Genomic DNA, 24,095 nt, shown 5'->3' on the forward strand with positions numbered 1-24,095 from the left:
AAAATCATCTATTCAGACAAGTTCGCGGTTTGGCATCAGTGTCCTTATTAAAAATAGCTTTGCACAGTCCTAGTGTGTTATGGAAACATGCTGCGAACAATAAAAGCTGCAGTCCTCTGCACTCCAGCCCCTTTTGGCAGAGCAATGACAGCACGCCGCACTGAAAAAATGTCTCTGCTTACACTAGTCAGACACAGTCACTGAGATGTGTTTTTTGGTATGCGCATCCGTGGGGTTTGGTCCGTACCTCTGTGGGGTTCTGGGGGACTGTGGAGGCCTTGTATCCCAGCTGCAGCAGCATCGCCTCAGCTGCGTTCCGCTTGGCCACTTTCTTGTTGGGTCCTGTTCCCGTGGCAACCTCGTTGTTCACCTTCACCTGCACGGAGACAAACACGCAAACACTGAAGATCAAGAGATGGGTAATGACAGGAAATGCTCGGGATGTTTACAACCAATTATTACAGCTGTGGAGAACTTTTTCCGCAAACTTCAATCCCCCCCCCCTCCCCCACTCCAGTTGCGAGTCAACCGCACTAACGTGCATAACGAATCAGAGCAAAGTGTTTGTTTTTCACTAATCCCGAAACATTAAATCTGTCCGCACAGAATGTAAGCAGAAATCCGCGAGAATATCAGCCGTCGTTATGTTATCCAAACAGACAATTACACTGTACAAATAACGTCCTGGGAGCCAAAGCCCTGTGAACAGCCAGGCCTCGGCGCAGTTACTCAAAGTGGTCTGACGCGCTCGCCGAGCACTCGTCCGAAAGCATCAAGTCGGCCACAACATACAGCTCGAGGGGAAACCGGCAATAAATTACCAAACCACTAAAACAAACACAATCACTCTTTTATTCACTTTTAAAAGATGATCAGCTCCTCAAAGGCATCTGACACAAGGTGGAGCCTGTTCTGTAACTGCTGATGGGTGCAGACAAAAGAGGTGAAAACAGAGCCTCATTGGAGCCCCGCTGCTTACCGGGGGAAACAATGTGGAAATTTTAGAAGAGTGAGTGGACTGCATAAAAGAACACACACACTCACAGGGCCTAATGTGTGTATCAAAGAGGCATGGAGAATAGGTTTGAGGCTGAGTTACTGCCTGATGCTAAGAGAAGCTCTGTTCCTCGTATGAAAGAGGAGGATTACGGAAAAAGGAGAGACAAAGAGGGAAAGAGGTTGACTGAGAGCGACGAACAGAGAAGGACGGAGAGGAAGAGAGAGAGACAACCAGAAGCAGCAGTGAAACGTTGCAGTGGCACTGGTACTAAAATGGACCAGGGGAAGCGAGACCGGTTAGCTGTACAGGACACAAAACAGAGCTACCGAGTCGGGTTGATCCAGTTCTTAACAATTAATTGCTCAAACTAATAACTTTTATCCCTGTACAAGGCAGTGCTGGGTGGAGTGCGGCTTTGAAAAAAAGCATGTTGGGGAAATAGTCTGTCATATAATCACTGAGCTGGAGCAATGACCAACAAGATTAAATTGAAACCTTTGGAAAATTAACTTAAGCCAGTAGTACGAGCCACACTCATGACATTGTTTACCCAGAGACGCTGGAATCCCACCAGGCATGAGAAGATAATGGAGCTTATCACCACAATGACATTGGCAAGGTATGCTTCCACTTAGCTTTGTTGAACTTAAGGGCTTCAGGAAGTTAATTGAACACATTGAGCATGAATACATCATGCCAAGAAGCAAATAAAAGATTTCCAGGGTACCGCACAAAGCCAACCGCTTCAAACTTAAACAGCATTTAACATCTGATATGGTTGTCGCAGATTATTACTATTAAAGGCTTCGAATGGCTCCTAATACACACAGCATTTTTGTGGACAATGTTGAAAATACTTAAATATAAATTGTGCTAAATTATGACTGTTTTCTGAATGCTGCCAGGAACGCCCTTAATAATTACCTACGTTTTCACAGGGTTTGCAGCTTTCCTTTCACAAACCCCAACTTTATAAAATAATACATTTAAAAGAGCTTTCTGGAGGAAACCCTAAAGCAATAAAAAATAAATACAATCTAATGATGAGATCACCTTTTCTGTAAATTTTAGGAGGATTGTTTTAAATTTGGCCTAAATCTTGCAATAAAATGATCACTGGCATCTGAAGAGCAGAATGAGGATAAAAACATAATTTTATCACTGGAACGTAGTAGAAGTGAACCAAATCTGATCAAACACTAGATCTCTAAAGCATTCAGAAAATCAAAACCACAAAATGGTCAAAGTTTGCAAAAACTTAGACACGGCAATTTGTTTTCTTTTTCTACAAACGTACTTTATTTTTTGCCTGAACCGAAATAAGCCAAAACAACACTGTATAAGGCAACTGTAGCATCTGATGAGATTCCTTCTCCTGCTCTGTTTACTGTATTAGCGATAAACAGGAAATCAAGCACAACTTAGTTAAGAGCTAAAGGTTGCTACTGCCTCAGGAACATAACGTTTAAAATTTTGTTATAAATACTGGCTCCTTACGACACCACTGGAGTCTTTTCTCTGCCCGTTGTACAGAAAACAGACTCCGTGCTGCCTGTACTAACAACAACGGACGAGAAGACATTTAATAGCATGAAACAAATGTCTGCTGCCTGAGGAGAGAACAAGGCCATAAAGATGAATGTGTGTCTATTCTGAGCCATGACTGCATCTATATAGACAATAAATGTTAAACAGAACTTTTGAAGAGGGAACACAGAGCACAAAGGGGGGTAAGAGCCAAGGAATCAAGTACCCTTTTTAGCCTCCACTGTTAGGGATCCATAACTTCCGTGGAAAAAAAACAGGTTGTATCACAACATTACAAGTAAGATAAATGCCCCTCTTCAGTCTATTTGCCAGAACATTACCGTGAAGCCAAACTCTGGTGGACACGCCTACTCTCGTCAACATACAAACTGATATTAAAGTGTTGCATTATGATTTTCTTGAAAATGTGCAAATCAGGGCAGAAAAAAAAGCCTCAGATGATGTCTGGAGATGATCTCTGGAAGCAAGGCCTTAAAGCAGGGGCGTCAAGCACAATGCCTGCAACAGGTTCCAATCCAACCTGTCAAACCACCACGCAAATTGTAAAGGTTTCAAAGAAAAAAAAAAAGTTTTTTTAAACAAATTTCCTCAAAATAGTGGACACGACCCAACACTGACACTCAAGCCGAGATATCAGTGATGCTGCCACGACATCTGGCTGCCTCACTGCTATCAAACTCCAGCCTCAAGGCCATGCTGTCAGGGTGAGTCTGTAAAAGCACGGATGACGCAACAGTTATACGAGACAGTTTTTAGGCAGTTCGCCGTATTTTGCACCAGAATGTTTAAATAAAATTGGCTTTTTGTTAAGATTGAGTAGTAATTTTCCAAAGTACTTGCTTGGTTTCACAAAAATATTGACATTTTCATGGCGGATACTCTGTACAACAAGACAAACTTTAAAGTTTAACTTCAAACAGTATTATTGCACTATTTTACTGGTTTGGCTCACTCAAGTTGGAATTGGGCTGAATCTGGCCCCCGAACTAAAATGTGCTTGACATGATGACTTTGTTATTAGCAGTGATCATGTCTTACCATGTGGTACAAATATGTATGTTTTATTATTTCTTTCACATTTAATTGTATTAACAAGTTCAACCCATAAATTGATAAACTCTTTGTATATTTGACAATCAAATAGAGAGACATTATACTATTGTTTTGTATGACTTACAAGATATGGTGAAAAAAAAAGAAAAAAGAGTTGCTTATGTGCAAGTTCTCAATGATCACATTATGTAGGAGAGAAATAATACATGTGAGGTACTTTAATCCCAGGAGGAAACAAAGAATCATGTCTTGTAGTGTGAACAGGTCATGTAATACTGCTGCTGGCTGCCTTTGGTGAGACGGATGAAGTCGTCTTTCTTTTTTGATGTGTCCTCTCTTTTGATCTCAGTCCCAACACAAGTTATGGAGCACCTTCGGAGTAATATTCATTATCCTCTGACTCACAGTCATCACTGGATTTAGACTTGGATTCAGCACACGCTTGTTAAGCTTCTTTTCCTCGTCCGCTCATCCTCATAAATCCCAACACTTTTAGATTTCCCGACATGTGCTAAAACATATGAAATCCCTGTCAGGTAATGTTGTTTCTTTTCTTGTACCAGCATGAACAAGATCAAATTGACACGGTGTTCACCTGCATGATGAACTCTCGACGTCGGGGCATCCCTCTCTCAGACAGCAGCAGGTACTCGGGCTCCTTCTCCTTCTTGGCCTGCTGGATCTGGGCGAGACGGCTGATGGGGTTCATGCCCTGGCCATAGTCTGGTTCCGTCTAGGAGGAAAACACATGGACGTGGTCAATTCCAGTGACCATATTCACTTCTATAATTCCCATCACTATAAGTCTTCTGAGCGTTGCTGATAAGAAGTGTGTGTCGCTTGGTCATAGATGGACGGAAATGAAATCATCTGTAAGGGATAGATAGAAAAGATACAGAGACCTGTAGGATAATACAGGAAATGAGTTGGGGGGCGAGAAAGAAAACGTACATGATCATATTTCACATGTCTTGAATGTCAGTAAAACTGAGAACGAGTTTCATATTAAGTTTAGCTCTTATCAGTGACCACAAAAAGGGCGTTAGTGCATAACTCTGCTTTACTTATGAGTTCCTTAGATAGGATGCACCCACAAAAAGGCCAAAAAAAAAACCCCCATCCACCTATAACTTCCAAATATTTTTTGAGTCAGGTGTAGCACCTTGAGGATGGTCTTGGTACGTTTTTTGTAGTGTGTCTTGGGTTTCTCCACAGTGGGGATGAAGGGCAGCTTCTTCAGATCTTGCAGAATGGACAGGGCGGCGCGCTTCTTGGACAACTTCTTGCTGTTGCCCTCGCCCTCGGCAGAAAACTCCCCGACGGAGACACGGGTTAGGAAGCTTTTCATGTGTGGGGGGCCGCTCTCCTTCAATACCTGAGGAAGGCGGGACAATAAGTGTCACAGAAAATTAAATAACGACCGAGGACACAAGGCAGAAATTAACTGAATGGATGTGAATGTGTGTTTGTCGTGCGCGATGGGTGTGAGGGAGTGTGTGCGGCGCCTTTCGGCAAGCTGTTTCACCAGGTGGCCCAACACATCTGCTCTCGATGGTCACACTGCTACCCACCCATATGCGCTTTATGCATATACAAAAACACATCGAAATGAACAACACTGACGCACAAACACACATACAAAGAGTAACATGTTCCTAGATGACTGTCTCTAGTGATGGAGGCTCAGTTTCCTTCCTCCAGCCTCTGGTCACCTGGGAGACCTAAAACAAACACCGGCTGGCGTTAGGTCATGCTTCTGCAATCACATCTACTTCCTGTGAAGTCCAATAACAGTGTGTGTGCGCGCACGTGTGTGTGTGTGTGTGTGTGTGGCAGGTGGGGTTCTCCTCAGCCCAAGATAGGAAAACATACTGGGGGAAGAATTAGGTTTCACACATTTCATACGTCTTGAGGTACGTTTTTGCTTAACGTGGATACCGTCGCAGGTCTAAACTCCATGCCCTTCTCTGGCACTCTCAGTGTGTGTGTGTGTGTGTGTGTGTGTGTGTGTGTGTGTGTGTGTGCGCGCGTGCATGTGTGTGTGTGTGTTGCTTCGGTTTTTCCAAACCACCTCCCACGCTCTCCGGCTTTTCTCTATTTAAGCTTAATTTGTGGTGCAGACAGCACAAATTGTAGCAATCACATGCAATCTACAAACAGTTCGTTTGAACCCGGTGACCGATAAGAAAAGATTATGCTGATAAGCGGAACGGCGAGCATTCCTCATATACTTCACACATCAACACAGACTAATACCAGACCTTGACAAAAACAAAGGAGAAATGGTGCATATCCTTCATTTTTTTTTTTTGGCCATTACACAATACTGACACAAACAAATCAGTTCATTTTAGAGAACTGAGGTTTTATGGGGTGGGTGATTGCTTGTTTTTGGTAATAAAATCACACGGACACGTGTACACAGAACAAAACACTACAAACATGAACAAAATGAGGAATAGGGACTGATGACAAATCGGATGCTATTAGAGGTGAGTCTCAACTATAAAACTGGGTCAAGTATTTGTCATAACTTGTATGGTTTTCTCAAAAACTCAAACACAATATCGAACATTGCATAACGTCCTTACATTGTGCAGCCTTAATGGAGGCATAACAACGAAACCCAAGGACTATCAATTATTGAATCTTCAGAGATGAAAGATAAAAACTGCAGCAAAGTGCAGAAAAAAAAACATGATGTTGAAGCGAAAACTGGCAACTGAAATGCAACTTTATTCCATTTAGAAAAGCACATTGAAGCTTAACATGTTAAGCTGTCAGCCTTCCTGCACACAGCGTTAGCTGCACAAGCTAAGAGTGGAGCCCACTCCCTCTCAGGGGATTGCCTCTGGTCTTGCTCATCACCAGGAAAAGGAAATTAAACATGGCAGCTTCTTGTACATTATAACACACGACAGGGCCGAAAACGCCACATTTCTGAACTTTGCAAATGTGCTGATGGTGTCGGTGATGACACCCCACATCATGGTCTGCAGCTAAGTTTAGATTATGTCACTTGGGATAAACAGAAATGAGCTGTTAAAAATGTTAATCGCTTCGAGGTCATACACCAAGCACAAGTCCACAAAGTGGACAAAAAAAACCATCTTAAACGGCTCGTCTTCCAATCCAGAAGAAGGTACTTTCAGCTTGTCCCGTCAATGTGTCAACGGGTTTTTGAGCAGGGCAGTGAACGCAACGTTTCTCCCAATGTTGGATCAGTAAAATCTGCTTGATATGTTAACTGTTCATTCAAGTCTTCAAGTTGTCCTCGGCTCTGCGGCTACCTCTCATTTTAACCACGGAATCAGTCGCTCAAATCTGGTTTCCCCCATTTGTTCATCACGGGGAACGTGTAGGAGTTCAGCTTATGTTGGGAAGAACGATGGTAACTGAGACATAAACATGCCTGCAGTAGCGAATGGGGTTGAACAAAAGCTGATTTTCCACACACACAAACAGAATGATTTTCAGTTACGGGAAAACTGGCCGTCTTGTTAGACAGGAGTGATGATGCTGTTCCTGATTTGACTCTGACCAGGACCCTCTGTTACATGTCATTGTAAATGTGTCAAGCAATGAAAGGGGCCTTCAGGAAGTCAGGGCCCCGGGCCGAGAAATTGTTCCGCAAATAACGCCCCATAAAAAGCAAACTGTCAATGATCCCACTTGGACCCAACAATTGGGCAAGTCGTAATGAATTAGATTTAGGAGTGCTGATGGACAGATTTTTGTCATCTTTGGGGAGAGCAGAGCGAGTCGTTGCATTGTGCCAGCTTACCAGCTGCAGCTAAACATACAGACATGAAAGAGTGGACCAATCTATTCATGCAACTCTTGGCAAAAAAAGCAAACGCACAATTTTCTCATGATGCATTTCTCCTTTACAATGCCGGGCAGGTTGTGTTTCCTAACACATACTTTGAGTTTCAAAACAGTTACTATGGACTACATGGAGGCAATAAAAAAAAATGTTTCACTCTTGTCACTAGTGTAATCAGTGAGACAGTCAATGGCAGCTCACCTGTTTGTGGCTTCTGAGTCCTGTAATTATACCTTTGCTCTTTGTTGATAAGGATGTTTGTCTGCTTTATTTTTCTGCTCATCCAAAGGGCTTTTTAAACTTGTATAAATACCACTGAAGGAGGGGGGGGGGGGGTTGTTACACTGACAAATGACTCACTTGTATCATCTGAAGTGAAAACATACAGTTTCTAACACACATAAAGGCATCAAACACAGTCTGTGCAGGTACATGACGCAACTAACAAAGGGTATGAGACAAAGTGTATATCCGTGCACACAATGTCACATACTCTTGGCCCGGGATGGCGGCAGACAAGCTGCAGTCAGTCTGCTGGCAGACGACACGGGATCTGCAGCACACCGATGGGATTTCAGCACTTTCATTCACCTTCGCGCACAGCAACACACACATAGATGCAAACAAACACACAAACACGCCCGTCTCCCACCTAATGACAGGGATCAGGTTGGACACAGGAAACCTTTGGTAATTCAATGTTGATTTTTTTTTTTTCCCCACTCCTGCTCCAATCCCATTCTCGGCTGATCTCTTCTTTTTTCAAACATGCGAGGCCTTCTCTTCGGCTTCCCATAGACATTAATACCCCGAACAGTCTGCGGATCGGTGTATGCGAGAACTCAGGTACTCTGGAAGCGAAAGCTATGGGAGCAGGGCAGGACAATGGCGGGGACTGGTAGAGGGAATAAAGACTCTTTTGTGGCGAGTGGTGGATGGACAAGCCCTAAGGGAAGCAGCTCCTTGTAAGATGGGTGGTTCTTGGCCCGGACCCTCTCCTCTTGTGTCCTCCTTGGAAAGGGAGCCTCCAATCCAACACACAAGCTGTGATTTATAGATTGGTTCCTCTTTGATGCTGACATCTGTTTGATATTGCCTGACGGGGGGATTAACTGAGCCAACTGGCTCTCAGGGTGGCGGCGACCCTCATCGTTGCAGGAAGATGGGAAAGCAGACATTCGGTAGTGGTGACTCACGAGTAATTTCATGCCCCGGTGCAGGCAGGGATGGGATGATGTAAACGCATAGCTGCTGCGAGAGCCGTTCACATGAGAGATGACCGTTGCAATTTTGTGCTGGAAGCGCAAATGTGTAACCGTGCATGATTGTGTGTCGGTTTTAGCGTTCGGGGGGGTGCGTGGGAGTTTACCATGTCCTCTCAGCGCAACAAAGAACAAACGGCAGGAAATGAGATGAAGTCAAGTGTTGTCCAATGAGATACGACTACCATCACAGACCCAAAGGGCAAGGGGGGAAAAAAACAAACAAAAAAAAACCGAGAGATGTGTAATTCACAGTTGGCCTCACAAACACAAGGTGGTATGCAATATGTCACGAAATGACTGAGGATCAAAGTAAGTCTGCTGGAGGGAAATGGGGAGTATGAGAGGGACAGAGAGGCATGTTATGTCACGAGAGAGAAAGGATTGATTTCCATTTACCCGACTCTTCTTCATCCACCTTCAATGGCGAACTTCCATTATGTTTCAACGCAAACCCTTGAGCTACAACAAGGAGGGAAGCCAGAGGAAACATAAAGAGGTAACAAGTGTCCGTGGACTTCTGGCTCATATATGGATCCAGGTATTAAAGTCTGGGTGCAATTTGCTGGGATGAATGAGGGAATGTTCCTCTGGTCTTCATATCTCCCCTCCTTCTGCAATAATGAGTCTTTGCAACACACTCATATATAATTTCCATTGCGGATTTACATTGTATGCCTGCTATTCATAATTTCATTTATAATATAGAGTTCTACCAAAACTTTAATTTCAAGAAGATAGATTTCTTTTGTAAATCAATGTTTATTTTTGAAAAATCTCACTTCAGTCTTTACAATGTATTGGCATTGTAAATACTCTTGGGCTATACTTCATCTCTGTTCACTTTGCCTTTTACATTCTATTTCCCCTCCACCTGTACAGAAACTAATTTATTGTCGGTGTTAAATTACTTGGCAATGAATGTGATTAATATTTACAATTTGAAAACTGTGAGAGGAAATAATTGCAAATTATAAGCATATGGAACCGAACAACAGCTGAGGCAATTTAACTAATTAAAATTCTATTCTGGTGTTTCGCTGCATCCAATTCGATGTGGTGTTCACTCTTTAGGCTCTTACTTTTGTTATCTGCTTTGGTTTCTAATTTATCTTTTGTATTTATTTTTAGACATTACTTTCTTTACCTGAATGAATGGTGTGTGGGTGTCTGTTTATTTTCTCTCTGCCTGCACTGATTCTGGCTTTATGCACCGTTGCAAATTGCACTTGTGGACTGTTTTTATTCTCTTTTGTCTCTTAAACCAAACATCTTTTGTGTCCAAATGCCTCTTTGCTTGCTATCATGTGTCATGTCAAAAGCCATTAAATGCTGATTTTTGTTCAATGCCAGCGAGCTTTCAGATAGTTTAGCTTAATGTGCCATAGAGAAACAAACAGATTTGCACAAAAAGTAAAAAAAACAAAAAACAAAACTCTTGATCTGACATGTCCTCACCTTCCCTTCTCTGAACTATAATCCAGAAATTTATTTAAAACAGAGGATCGCCTGAACAAAACACACTGCTGTCAAAAAGCAGGCAAATCATAACCCGTGAAATAAACAAAAGAAATACGAACTGTTGACAGAGTTGCAGATCGATGGAGAGTGAAAGACAAAGTGTTACAGAAAGTACATGGGGGCTAAGTCATTGATTTACTGCTCGTCAGAAGCAGTGCTGAACAGCTCGTCTCTGGATTGACAGTAAGCAGGACACAGACTTTTGGAGGAATGTGGCCTTTCTGTAAAAAAAAAACAACAATAAAAAAAAAAAAACACTGGTCTGCTTTCAATCTGACGGGACTGAAAATGAAAGCAGCATAATTGCTAACAGTGACAAATACATGATGGATAATGAATCACATCAATCCAGATTTAGCCGGTTATAATTATTAATAGCAGTTCCAGGAAGGATGGCCCTGTCATGCTCTGATGAGCAAATGCCTTTTCGGACAAAAAAAAAAAAAAGAAGAAAGATGGGCGCTAAAAGGAAGTTGGGACGATGTTCCCGATAATCTTTCGAGCGTTGCGTTATCTCCTATTAGCAAGAAGTGTCAAAACCGTGAGAATAGTTGACCTCCCTTCCTTCCTATCCTCCTGCTTTCCATTTCCTATGAACCACATCTGTCCCACCCCTCCTCCCGCGCCTCTCCACGCAACTTCCCTGTGTGTGATTTTGGGGAACGAGGATCGGAGAGGTGGAAGGGAGGGTTTCTGTGAAGGAAGGGAGGGGGCACACAGTGTAAACTGAGCCGCCCTTGTTTTTGGCACCTTGCTAAGTGCCGAAGAAGAAGAGGGGCGATTAGGGAGAGAATATTGGATGAGTCAGCGAAGATATGGCGGAAGCCAAGGAGAGCGGAACCAGCGGGTCACACGAGGCCGTGCTACACTTAGTGGATTTATACAAGTTCGGGGCCGTGGCTCTAATGGTTAGATAAGTCACAGCATTCGGAGCACCTTAACCCTGTTCTCATCCAACAGCCAAGTGAATGTGGCCAACACTGTAAAAACGGCTGTTCCTTTTAGAATGTCACGTTGTGGAGGTTATCCAGAGCGTCAGCCCGCTAATGCAAATAAGCCTTTTCCCAGGCGCAGCGATGATTAAGTATGTTCTTACCTTTCAGAAATCATCACATCTCAACATGGAGGCCAAAGCAGAGGTTGCGTTGGATTAATTTGCTCCGCATGGTGGGCAGCGAGTGCTGATTTGAAAGGGAAAAAAATCCAACCGAGTTTACAGTTTCTTTCGCCATCCCGATATTATAACACACTCGCTCAAAGGTTTTCCCACAAACGTGTACGCCAAAGGTGGCCTCCCTCCACACAATTAAAAGCCTGCGTGAGTCTCAAGAAATACATCAGATTACCTTCAAACCTTCTGTAAATTCAGGTTATGCACAGTGTTTTTTTAAATCGCAAAACTTCATCAGCCGTCTAAGATCAGATGATAATTATTCGATAATCAATAAAGAATAATCAAGGCCCCCTGATCGTAGTTAAGATACACAAACTAATGGATAATATAAATGACCTTGATAACTAGTATGCCAGAGTTCTCGGCCTGATAATTATCCTTATTTGTGATAAGGAGGCTTTAAAAAGTGGCTCATCATTTCAACACCTAACGATGCAGAAAACATGTTCAAGAGTCAATAAATTACACCGGTCATTACTTTTTAATTATTCCTGCTGGATGCCCAAAGTTTTCAGGAATTATTTCACAATACTTTTATCTTCACACTGAATCAACTGTTTTACATTTGAGTCTTTTTCACTCTTCACTTTTTCCACTTCTTTTGCAATAATGATTGTGTCCTCTTATTTCTTTCCTTTTTCCCCCCCCAATTTTTAAAGTGATAATAACAACTGGGATATGGACCATCGTGACCCGTGGCAACACAGTACAGAAGCAATCAATTTAAACGCCAACCCAATTAATACCATCACGTAAACCCTTCTATTTGATGAGACTGACTCTATTTGATTGATACAACAATCACCAGGTGACGTAACCACGTTTGTGATCCATTCAGATTCTGTGTAAACGGCACATTTAACACATGAGCTTTGTGCACGTGTGCCGCCTATGATCACCAAGTTCGCACACTCGGCAAGTGATGATTAAAGTAAAACGGCGATGGAAAATAAAAAACCAACTGGTGGATAGAGGCGAATGCGCCACTTCCTTCATATTCAAGGAAACAAGGAAAATGTATTCTTTGGTGTGGCAGTTTCAAAGTAAAGGCCAAATGAAACACAACAAGCTTGATTAGTTCAGCGAACAAATCCATCTTCAATCCTGGCCGGCGTCCGGGTAAAGCTGGACGCGGGATCATGTGTGCATGTCAAAAACGGTCAACGTGACACAGAGCAAAGCTTTATGAGGCCGATCCGGTGACGGCATTGAATGATATTCTTGGTGCACATGAACATTAATCTGATCACTTCATCCAGTGTTCATGTAAACAGGATAATCTGATCTTTCAATGGGAAAGACATGTCAATTTGACGGACAAAAACATACAATGCAAAAGCAGCTAATGATTTCCCGGGTATTCAAAACAGAGACCCCAAAACAGATACGCTCTCTCCTGGGCAAAGCGTAAGTGGGTATAAATGTTACAAGTACAACTTGTACGTCCAGAATGTTGTCTAAACTTTGCTGACTCCTCATGAAGCAAACCCAACAATCACACAATGCAAACCAGAAAACCTTTCAAGACAGAAAATGTTGAGACTGAATTTGAATTAGTCAGAAAAGATTAAGCTAGAATATTGAGGAGAAGGTAAAGCACGGGGTCACAGCTCTGCCCGAAAGCACACAGAGGATGGATACCGAAAACAGAACACGCAGATTTAACAGAAACGCTTGCCTCTGTAAATACATTTAACAGTACTGCAAACCTTGACAATGTATGAAAAACAGATAGAATAGCCCAATAGTAATCCTTTGACCTTCTCAGAGAAAATTGTTTTTTTGCTTCATCAAGCAAAATAAGATTTAACAACCTGAAGCACTATTGGAAAGAGTTTTTTATAGATTATTTCAAGTTCCCTTCAACATGTAGCTGATCATCAAAATAGACTTGGTAGTCGCTTGATGGCGCTGCAGGATGGTGCAATGGGTGTGGGTGTGTGTGTGTGTGTGTGTGTGTGTGTGTGTGTGTGTGTGTGTGTGTGTGTGTGTGTGTGTGTGTGTGTGTGTGTGTGGGTGTGCGTGCAAACCACTCTGAGAATGCTGAAGAACTGACATGCACTACACTATACAAGAAATTTGAATTTTACAGTAAGTAATGATTACATGATAAGTGAGTCACTGGACACAACCCCATCTGACAGCCTGCTAAATCCATCTTTTCTGGAATGAAACGCACTGAACTCAACACCAGAGGAATTTCCGCGAGCTGCTAAGTGGCGGTAATCCATCTCAGAATTCCCGTTCACAGATTTTATGTCATCTTTTATTTATTTAGCCAACCTCAGTGATGTGTAAATGAAGGAAAACCAAGCAAACATAACTCCTTCCGCAGTTCATATTTTATCATGACATGACGAAGCATTATCAACGTGACTCCCTCGGCTTCCTCGCTGTTATCTTAATGAGGTGTTCGGATTTCGTAAACGTTCCCACACTGACGTTTTCCATCCAGGAAATAATGACTCTTTGGATGTTCCTGAACTGTAATGGCCCCGAAGCTCATTCTTACCCAAGAAATGATTTGCAAATCATTGTAGCACAAAAAAAAGTAAATGTGGCATAGCATGCTTGTGGATATGATGATCACGTTGGCCTCACCTCAAAATTAACAGACAGATTCCTCTTGAGTGCAATTTCATAGACCAGGCTAATCTCGGATTTGCTGGCGTCGGTGCCTTCTTCAGTCTCCCCTTTTTCCTCTGAGGTCTGGAGAAGAACGGAGACAAAAACTTCAGTTACACAACAACAAATACAACCGGCACTCCGAAACTGTGGCACATATCAAATAAGCGCAGTTCCGAATCGCACACCAAGCCTGTGGACGTCAGCCAACCTGCTGCAATAAGACGGTTGTCTGTCTTCTTGGATACAATCCTGATCTGATATGAGACCGAGAGCTCAGTCACCAGGGCAAGACTGGTGGTCCTTTGTCTAGGAAGCAAGGTCTCTCAGTGTGTGTTCACACTTGTCATGTTTGTCCGGTTGAAATGAACCCCTGGCACCATAGCTGTGTTAGTGGAGTCCATCTCTGGAAGTTTAACGTTGCCATGCAAACCCTGGTGCGCCACTGAACAAGTGGACCGACACTTGAAAAGTGAGGTCTTCCAGATGAACTCTGGCGCAGTTTCACAAATGTTTAAACCGACCAAATGCATAAACAAACTCTTAAAGAGGCGTCACATCTTTGCAGCACTACAATCTCTTGAAAGGGCGATCCATTAAATCTGTTCCATAAAGTTGAACGTTTGTTTTCTTTTTTCGATTTTGTGGCAGAAGAAGCGCATGATTGTCATACCACTTGTCCTAAACATGAAGTGCCCTTGTGACACAACTTCACTTGACCCTACCGATGATGTGTTGTTTTTGTAGCGACGATGTGAAGTAGAAAACAAGCATTCAATCAAAGGTCGGACGTTAAACACAAAACAAACTTCATCAAGCTCGATCGTTCTTAAACTCTTGATTCAGATATAATTAGCATTTCTTTGAATGAACAAAAAGAAGAAATGTTTCTCCACCTAATCAAGTGAGTGCAGTCTTGCTATCAGATGACTCAGGTCTGAGCTCTCAGACAGTTTAATGGGTTCTGAATTACTAAGTTACCCACTTAAGTACAGATGTGATTGATAACCAGCAATTGTAGCAAGTTTGAGGGATTTTTAAACTGGGCACTATTCAGCCCTGAATAGAGGTCCGACTATTGGTTGTGACAGTCCCTTCGGCTAATAAAGAAACCTGTTTCACACCACAGAGATCATATCATCGGCCATGCAACAAGGGACTTTTTTTTTTTTTTTTTTTTTTTTGCCGCTTGTTGTCTATGGGAATACAGGGTGCTGTCTTGATCTTTATCTTCTCATGTCCACCTCTTTGTCTGATAAAGTCTGAATGGCTTTCCCTTTGGGCTTCTTCTCTTCTCCTACCTCATTGTGTGACCTGATATTGTTGCATGATTAATACTGTGCGATCGCTTGGATTTCACAGGAAACGGTCTCATTGCACCGGCCACGCCAGCGAAGAGGACACCTGTTTTATCTTAAATACAGCAGTTGAAAGCACTTTAGATATTTGAATTTCATCAAGGCTGTGTCAGCTCAATCTTAAATTCTTCCTGCAGCATGATCCCAACGTCACAAATGTACAAAGAACTTTCTTCAAAAGGTGCAGCAACGAATGAACCAACAGCCTTTGAAAGATCAAACCATTCAATGATTTAAAAACACACGCACACGCACACGCACACGCACACACACACACACACACACACACACACACACACACACACACACACACACACACACACACACACACACACACACACACACACACACACACACACACACGCACACGCACACACACACACACACACACCCTGCCGTCAGTTAAAATCAGCTTATGCACCCTGTGACCCTGGATTGAGAAGAGCTGCATAGAAGATGGATGGACAATGTTTCTACTTCCCTTGTATTTGGGTGTAAAAGCGATGATATGAAAGCATCGACAACAAAGCAGGACTTTCTAAGGGCCACATGGGGCATGCCGGTTTCAAGGATAAATTAAGAACAAAATCCAAATGAGTGAACATAATGCATGCAAGAGTGCCTTTCAAAACACTGAACGATTATCATTTGAATCGACAGACATAATTGTCCACCCTTGATCTAAAATCAGTCCGTCTATTTCCCCCCCCCTCTACTCTTTTGAGTTGATAATTCAGTATGCATTCATGATATTCTCGGTCACATTTCCTTTTCCTTTGTGCATCCTTGATACTTGTGATTAATGTTGTGAATCTTCTCTGAAGGCTGCTGTAACAAACTGCCGGGTGTGTGTGTGTGTGTGTGTGTGTGTGTGTTTGCATACATGTATAAGTAGTACAAGTATACGTTTATTCATGTGTGAACCAGAGTGACCAAGCAGATCAACAACCTCTGCGTGACAAAGACAAATGGAGGGCATATAGAGAGACTTGAGGGGAAGGTATAGGATGTATATATAGCTCACTGAGATATTCACAGTCCCACTGAAGAGTGTGTGTGAATAAAAAGTGACGACAAGGAAAGAGGGATATTTTCTGGGAAAACAGACGTGCTTAACATCTTACATTAGACTTCAATAGCATACGCAGCATTCCCAGTGGCAACAATACACATATACTCAACAGAGTTTAATTGACTGAATCAATGTAGGGTTGCCCCTATTTTGTGATTCCTGAGGTCACGTGTTGTTGATCTAGTTGTGTATAAACACCCTAATTACAGCAGCACTGATATTCACCTGTGGCGTTCCTCGGAGCAACGTTTGACGAGTCACAGTGATAAGACTTGCTTTCAGTCCGAGGGCGTCCACACACACTGGTAGGAACACCCACAATCACGCGGCGGCAGAATGACAGACATATACTGCAGACACAATGTGCCTCAATTTGTAAATCAAGACTCAGAAGCAGCAGCAAACAAAGAGCTCATTTATGGAGGCCGACGCCACAAGACAGCGAGGCAGGCAAGTGAGAAGAGCCAAAGCGGTTTGAATAACCCTCAGCGATGCCAGGCGGTGAAGATATGGGGTAATTTGATTTCCGGTGGGAAATGATAACAACAGCTAACAGCTATGCCCGAGGGGAAACTCTGGAAAGGTACAATGACACTGGGAGTAGTTAGTGAAAAAGGGCCCCAAAAAAGAAATTTGGAAATGAAAATACACCCCTGCCAGGTGCAAGCTAAAACTATGGAGATTGAAGGGTTTAAATAATACATTAGAGAAATTAGAGCTGTGCTGGATTTGGATTGAATCTGATGAAAGCTGGTTCTGCATTTGTCTAAGTGACTTGGGTTAAAAAAAATAAAATAAAACAACAACAAAAAAAGGGAGGAGTTATCATTAAGGGAAGAGTTTCAATAGTTATCAGGTTGAAGTCGTCATCTGAATTAGAAGTAGTAGAAACTGCACTTGTCAGAAAATATACCAAACGATCCCGTTTTGCCTGTTTTTTTCCCCCAAACCACCACAAAACACCGTTTTCAAAATACTGGACATCATAAAATGCTTTTGTTCAAAGTATTCAAAAGCAACACATGAACTGAAACACATGAAATGACTAAAACTGTATTCATGGCACATTTATTAAGTTGAAATGGGTGTGGACGTTCAAAAAGGCTGACATAGTCATGAAATAGTGGGGGAGCATTGCTGAATTTGTCCACAATATTAAAAATATCGACTCATGCTGGCATTTTCCTGCAAACAGACCTAACACTTATATAATAAATAAGGATTTTTTTTTTTTTTTTTTTTTTTACAGTTGCAGAGTAATGTTGAGCAATTTATTGTAAAAACACTTTCTTTTATAGATTAATAAAAAACACAAGCACTTTGCAAGAGTGTTGCCAAAGTATAATATGCAACAGAAGTGAACAGAAACAATATGGTTGTGTTCAGGAGCCAGAAAAGTGAGAAATAAACAACTTTCATCAGCAAATTTGACAGAGTTAGTCGCACAGAAGTCCGAGAACGCATTTCCTTTAATATCAAGAGTGTAATAAGGATAGCTGTGGGAATTATTCCTGGAGTAAAAGCCAACAAGTGCATGCTTAACAGACACTCCTGTGCAGGGTTATTGTGAGCCATTTGCTTGTTGTGTTTGTGAGCGTTTACCTGTGGTGGCCGCTCTGGGATGGGTTCATTGCGCAGGGCTTGCAGGGCCTGCATGGCAGCGTGGTGCCGGGCTGCTTGGCGGGTGCGTCCCTCGCCAATAAACTCATGACTCCCGACAGAAAGCTGCACATAGAAGGTCTTAGGAACAGGAAAATGGTACCTGGAATAAACAACAACAAAGCAGAGAAGGGGCTGTTTACCACAAAACTTCAATGGCACAAATCAATATACTTCAGAATTAATTCGAAGCGGAAAAAGGACCAAAAAAAAAAAAAAAAAAACAAGAGAAGAGGGAGGCTCTAACATTATGAGCCAAGTTATAAATTCATGCCATTTAGACCGTTCCCAAATTAAAAGGCCCACCACTTCATCAGGGTCAATTACTACACAATAGCCTGTTGGCCGACCGCTTGAGTAATGCCTTGCTATTGAATCTCCACTCAGGGATGCAAAACAAAGCACAGGCACATATATCCTCTCCTCTTTCTTCCTGCCTCAAACATAGATTATACTCCCTTTCTTTGGGCCCTGACAGAGCGGGACTGAGCTGTCACCCGGCAGATTTAGAGGTCTGCGTGTGTGATACCCCCTCCTGGGTCAGTAGGAGAAGGGCTGAGAATGTCTGCTGGACTGTGGACAAGGAAAGAGGAATAGTGGGAAAACTAATAAGAGAAGAGAGAAATGCAAAGTTTTTAATATCCGTCACCCTGTCAGCTTCACTCTCTGCCAATATACACTTATATTCACAATGACATACAGCCGCCATATGTGGTCGACACAAATGGACAGCAGCAGCTGAGATTTATGGAAATGTTTTCCGACTAGCGTCGGCTTTTCAAACTGTATTCAACCTCTTCAAGTTTGACGCTGAGCTTTTTAATGAGAGTCTGTGTCGTCGTTTACTTCACGACCTGTTGGAAGAAAATGAAAACAAGCGTTCCAAATACGCGCGCATCCCCTTTCTGTACGTATACATTCCTATACCGCAAAATATTACTTGGCACCGTGGCAAGCTGCTGTGTGGGAATTTGGAGAATCTGACGAGGTTTTAAATTGTAGGGCAGGAAAAACGTGCAAACACTTTGTGGCTCTTTCCACAACAAATTACACACACGCACACGTTTAAATGAAGATTAGCTGAAGCACTTATTACACCTGAAATTTACAAACACTCCCTTATGCATTTTCAAAACAAAAGCTAATGTCCACATGCTAATGCCCTGAAAAAAAACAAGTTTACTCGGTGTAAAAGTAAAAATATGGCTTAATTTACAATGAAACCAGAAGGGGGAGGCTTTCTTTTACTTTGATTATTCTGTTTTCATAAAAACTCAATGTGATGCAGTTGGAATTAATTTAAATTACGATCATGAAACAAGGAAACTATAAGGCCCCGTTTACACAACAGTGTTTGGAGCCACTGAAACTACATCTTTTTGAAAATGGCTCCCAAGGTGGAACTTTTCAAAAATGTTCTGACTCCCGTCTCTGTGCAAAGGAAAGTACAACTTTTTGAAAATGCTGCTAATGCGGCCAGAGCAAATACTTCTTCTGCACATGTGCAAGAACATTGCCCAATCTTATAAAGAAGAGTCTGACTCTCAACAGTAAAACCCTCTGTTAAGCTTTCATCAGTATTTTTTAGGATCCTTGCAGTCACAAAAGGGGAAATCCAGAGTTCAGCAAAAAGTTTTGACTTACCATGAATCAAAGTATCTATAGAGTTAATTGGATGAGTTTCACTATTGTTACATGACCAGTTTGTAGATTTATGTGGGGTTTAAATCTCTGTTTTTTTGGTCTAGCCTGTTGAGAAAGTAGCTTTAATTTCTAACTGCAGCACTAAAAATAACTTTGCAGAAGACAAAGAGAAATGTCTCCTTGTCTCATTCAGCTTAACATACAGTATAGTCGCTGATCACTCCTCATGAATAAGTCCAGCTGACTTCACCAGGAGTACAAAGTCATCCGTTTTTGGTCATAAATGAAAGATTGGAGCGCTCAATAAAAATTGAGAGGCTAACACAGGATAAATCTGGACAAATCCGCCAAAAAGCCCAGATTTAATAATTATTTCAAGTAATTAATTCCACTGCTCCGAGTTCTACCTCTGTCTTTCCACACTGTCTTGCTCAGCAGGCCTAACAATGAGTCAGCGTATTACTCCCAGAATTCCTGCCGGCCTTTCTCCAGCCCACAGCCCTCCTCTCATCCGTCTGCTCTCAAACTCCTGGCCACGGGAGCCTTCTCTGGGCGGGGGCCTGCCTGGCCCTTGCACGTCAAGTGTGGCCCCAGGGTCTCAGAGGACATGCCAAGTGCAACATGGGCTCCGGCCAACAGCGCTGAGCCGAGATGAGAGCAGCTGGGGCTGGAGCGCTGAGTACAGGTGCAGAGAGAGGGAGGGCGAGAGAGAGAGAGAGAGAGAGAGAGAGAGAGAGAGAGAGAGAGAGAGAGGGAGAGAGAGAAGAGAAAGCAGGAGCAGGACGTGGAGGGAGGCTGGTGGGAGACCCGACTCTGCAACGTGGGAAAGTAGTGGCTTACACACAAGAAAGCAAGCCAAGAACACAGGCGAGCACACGTACGCACATCAACATCACAGATCGCTTGTGTTCCGCAGCCAGTGTGGAAATCAGCATACGCGAGCTCGCTCGCCCTGTGCTGTGTTGTCAGTCTTTATTTTTATTATTATTATTATCATTAGGCCTGCGGAGAGGGAATTGAACCGGGACACCTGTGGGGCGGGAGCGCAGACTGCTCTAAGGGGGAAGGGGGGGGGAGAAAGAAAAAAAAAAAGAAGTCTGTCTGCATGATGTAAGCGTTTGCATGTGCACGCTCGGCATGACTCAAGCAAGATAAACAACTGACGCCGCAACTCAATCAAATGATAAATCATCAGCGTTTAGAAGTGAGTAATCAATTTGACTTTAAAGCCAGAACCTTCCCCGGAGCGCTCTTTAATGTGGCCTGTGTAGGTAACCATTTCATCGTAATCGTTTAAAGACATGCATAAAGCGCACGGAGCGAGAGAGACATTCAAAGACGTGTTGGAGCCCACACACACAGTCATACTGGGGGAAACGGGGGGATTTGGCGTTGCAATTACATCTTTAAACGATAGGGTGACATTTCAGCTGGAAACTATTTCCTTCAAAGGTTGAAAAAGCTGCAAGATGCATGCGTAAAAAAAAAAAACACACACACACACACACAAACTGCATAGTACTGTATGTTATATCCTTGTTTCCCAACTGAACAGCTTCACTTCTCATCCTCTGGTTTGACTTTGTGATTGTTTTGTAGCTTCTTTGCATTCATGGCATCAGACACACCCCCACCAGTTTCCACAGTTCGCCAATCTGTTTCCCCCCGGTGCTTACGTCCATCGGCATCACAGTGACTTGAAATGTGTCGTGTGGATTTGTGTCATTGCCTCTTTGTATAGTTTGGTAAATGTGTCTGAGGTCGATGCTGTGCTGACAGACTTTGAACGAGCTGTGAAGTCTTGCTGTTGCTTTGGTTGTTCTAAGCTGATGGGTACTTTTGATTATGCGCATTACATGTACACATTTTGTTCTTCAGAGTAACGAAAAAAACTTGATTTACGAAGGAAAAAAAAATTGCACTCCAGAATTAAAAAAAAAAAAAAAAAAACATCTTTCACTTTGCTGAGAGGAGTGAAAAAAAAAAGTAAATAGGACACAGCTGGTGAGAAGAGCAGAATTAAAAGCAATATTTTGTATGAATTGCAGTTTTGTTTTTTTTCCCCCCCAGTCAGAACGATGATTGGTTGGTTTTAAAAGCACAAGAGGCCAGAAACGAGGTTTTTGGTTCCACATTTGGACAAAGTGATCAAGGTTTTAAGGCTGGTTATCTTTTCTTTTGCCTCCAAAGCTCTTAATCTGCCTTGTGAAGTGTTAAAGACCACAACTTTTGACACATGGACACATATTGTATTTCACCACCTTTCTTTGGTGTTTTTAACTGGGAGAAGCTGAAATATACTTCACGGTGTATGTACAGCGTAGGAAAAAGTCGAAGTGCATCATCTTGGCTTTTTCGTTTCAGAACAGCTCTGCTTTTGCACAGAAATGGCAGAAACACGGAAAGTTATGGAGCGAGCATACCAGACCACAAGTTGGCGCTGTTGCTTGTTTTTATAATGAAACTACAAACACATGTGCGCAGAGAACAATAAGTTAAAAAAAACAATAACAATGGCAAGTACAATTTTTTAAAGAAGTTTTTTCCCCTTCGGGAACTGCTTTCAAAAAGTTATGTTTTCGGTGGCATCAAGCACCGTTGTCGTGTAAATGGACACCCAAAAACGCTACGAAAGCTACGCTGTTGTCTGAACGTTATCTGAAGAAGCACTTATTCACTTTGCTGTTTTTCTTTGTTTGTTTTTTTACCATTTTTCATGGTTTTTGTGCTCCTGCTTTCTCCAATGTGGCTACCAGATATGAGTAAATTACACCTGTCAATGGACTACAATCTTAATGTAATTATAAATTTTTTGTCATTCAATCAAAATTAATCACACTTTTCTTTTTCACATTTAAAAATGGCTAATTTCGAATTTGCAGATCACTGCACAGAAACGTAATATATATTTATATGGTATGTGGTATGTATATTATGGATGCTGACATTGTGACGATGATCAATTTGTGATGTATCGTTCAGCCCTGATTCCTGGTGATAACCTGCATGTCCTGACTGTGCCTTGCTCCACTCTGCTACCTGGTGACTCACTGACGACTCTCAATTGTCTGTCAATGTGAGTGTATGTCTTTGTCTTAGGATTATTGAAGAACTGCTCTTTGCCTTGTGCTGGCTGGGATAGTCTCTAATCTTCCTTGACTCTCGAATAGATTAAGCAAGTATTGCATAATTGCTTGGAAACGGTCTGTAGGGTTTAATCGGAACAATGTGAAAACTGCATACAGGTGCACTCTCACATGCGGAAACGCCATGTTGAAGACAGAAGATGGAGGAGAGTGGTTCAAACAGACCAAAAGATTATCTCCTGAGATTAGAGTTCCACTACCTCAGAATACACTAGTTGAGTAAAAATGATTGGACATGCACAGGTATAAGTGCACTTCTACTCATTCAACCTTTCAGCTTGTTTGTGGATTTATGCTTTGGGTGGGGAAACACCTTAGGCAACCATTCAAATCTTCGAAATATCATAAATGTTCATAGCTAAAGAACATGTCAAAATATATGTCTTTAATTTGACTCAACATGCATGTATATAATATCCTCACCTCGAAACACAAATGTCAATAGATAACTATTTCCAATGTGTTTACAATAGTGAAACCAGACATTTGGAAAGGTTGCGGATGGGGGCATCACGTGGCCTGTGGGGCACCAGTTGCCTGTATCTGGTTTAACCCGATAGAAGCATTTAAGTAATAACAGCATCCTTGATGGATTTTGCAACGAGAAAAAACAAACAAACAAATAGTTTGCTATCCAGCAGAAAGGAGAAAGGGGACCAACCACACACAGATAAATAACCACATATGAAAGAGGGAGTGGACTGACCTACTTGTGCTCCAGCATCACTGAGCTTGACCACCAACACATCTACTTGAGCACACAGGCAAATATAAATAGCTGTACAATGCATGAAACCACAGTTGCGCACACACACAGCGCTTTGTAATGTGGATCAGACTGTATTGTGAGCAAAAAGGCGACAAGAGATCTGGGGAATAAAACAAAATAAACAAAACAAAACAAACAAAAAAAAAAAAGAAAAAACATACAAAAACTTGGACCAACCTACTCATCCAACAGCTGCATTTTCTTCCAATCTCTTGCCAGACTTTTCCTTGTTTTCGCTCCCTCCCAACTTCCATACTTCATTCTCTTTGTCCACCAGTGAACGCACTCCTTCCCTTCAGCCTCACGCAATTGCTCATGTAGAAAATAAATAGTACTTTGAGAAAACAGCCCATGTAGTCAAGTAAACACGGCCCTCACAACGCCAACTGTCATTGTGTTGTGGGGGTGTATTCTTAATTCTTTGGACCCTATCTGAAG

The 24,095-nt window shown here is 42.3% G+C and overlaps 1 protein-coding gene across 1 annotated transcript in view; it reads right to left on the reverse strand.

The window, feature by feature from the left end:
• stau2 (staufen double-stranded RNA binding protein 2) overlaps window positions 1-24,095 on the reverse strand; it is a 99,078-nt gene that overhangs the window by 54,842 nt on the left and 20,141 nt on the right. Inside the window, exons 6-10 of the mRNA XM_080514759.1 lie at window positions 18,042-18,201; window positions 13,986-14,093; window positions 4,764-4,976; window positions 4,197-4,334; window positions 248-376 (exon numbers count right to left, since the gene is read on the reverse strand). Coding sequence (XP_080370885.1) covers window positions 248-376; window positions 4,197-4,334; window positions 4,764-4,976; window positions 13,986-14,093; window positions 18,042-18,201 — 748 coding nt within the window. The remainder of the gene's footprint in view (window positions 1-247; window positions 377-4,196; window positions 4,335-4,763; window positions 4,977-13,985; window positions 14,094-18,041; window positions 18,202-24,095) is intronic.

The sequence above is a fragment of the Blennius ocellaris genome (genome assembly GCF_963422515.1).
Source record: "Blennius ocellaris genome assembly, chromosome: 19".
NCBI lineage: Eukaryota > Metazoa > Chordata > Actinopteri > Blenniiformes > Blenniidae > Blennius > Blennius ocellaris.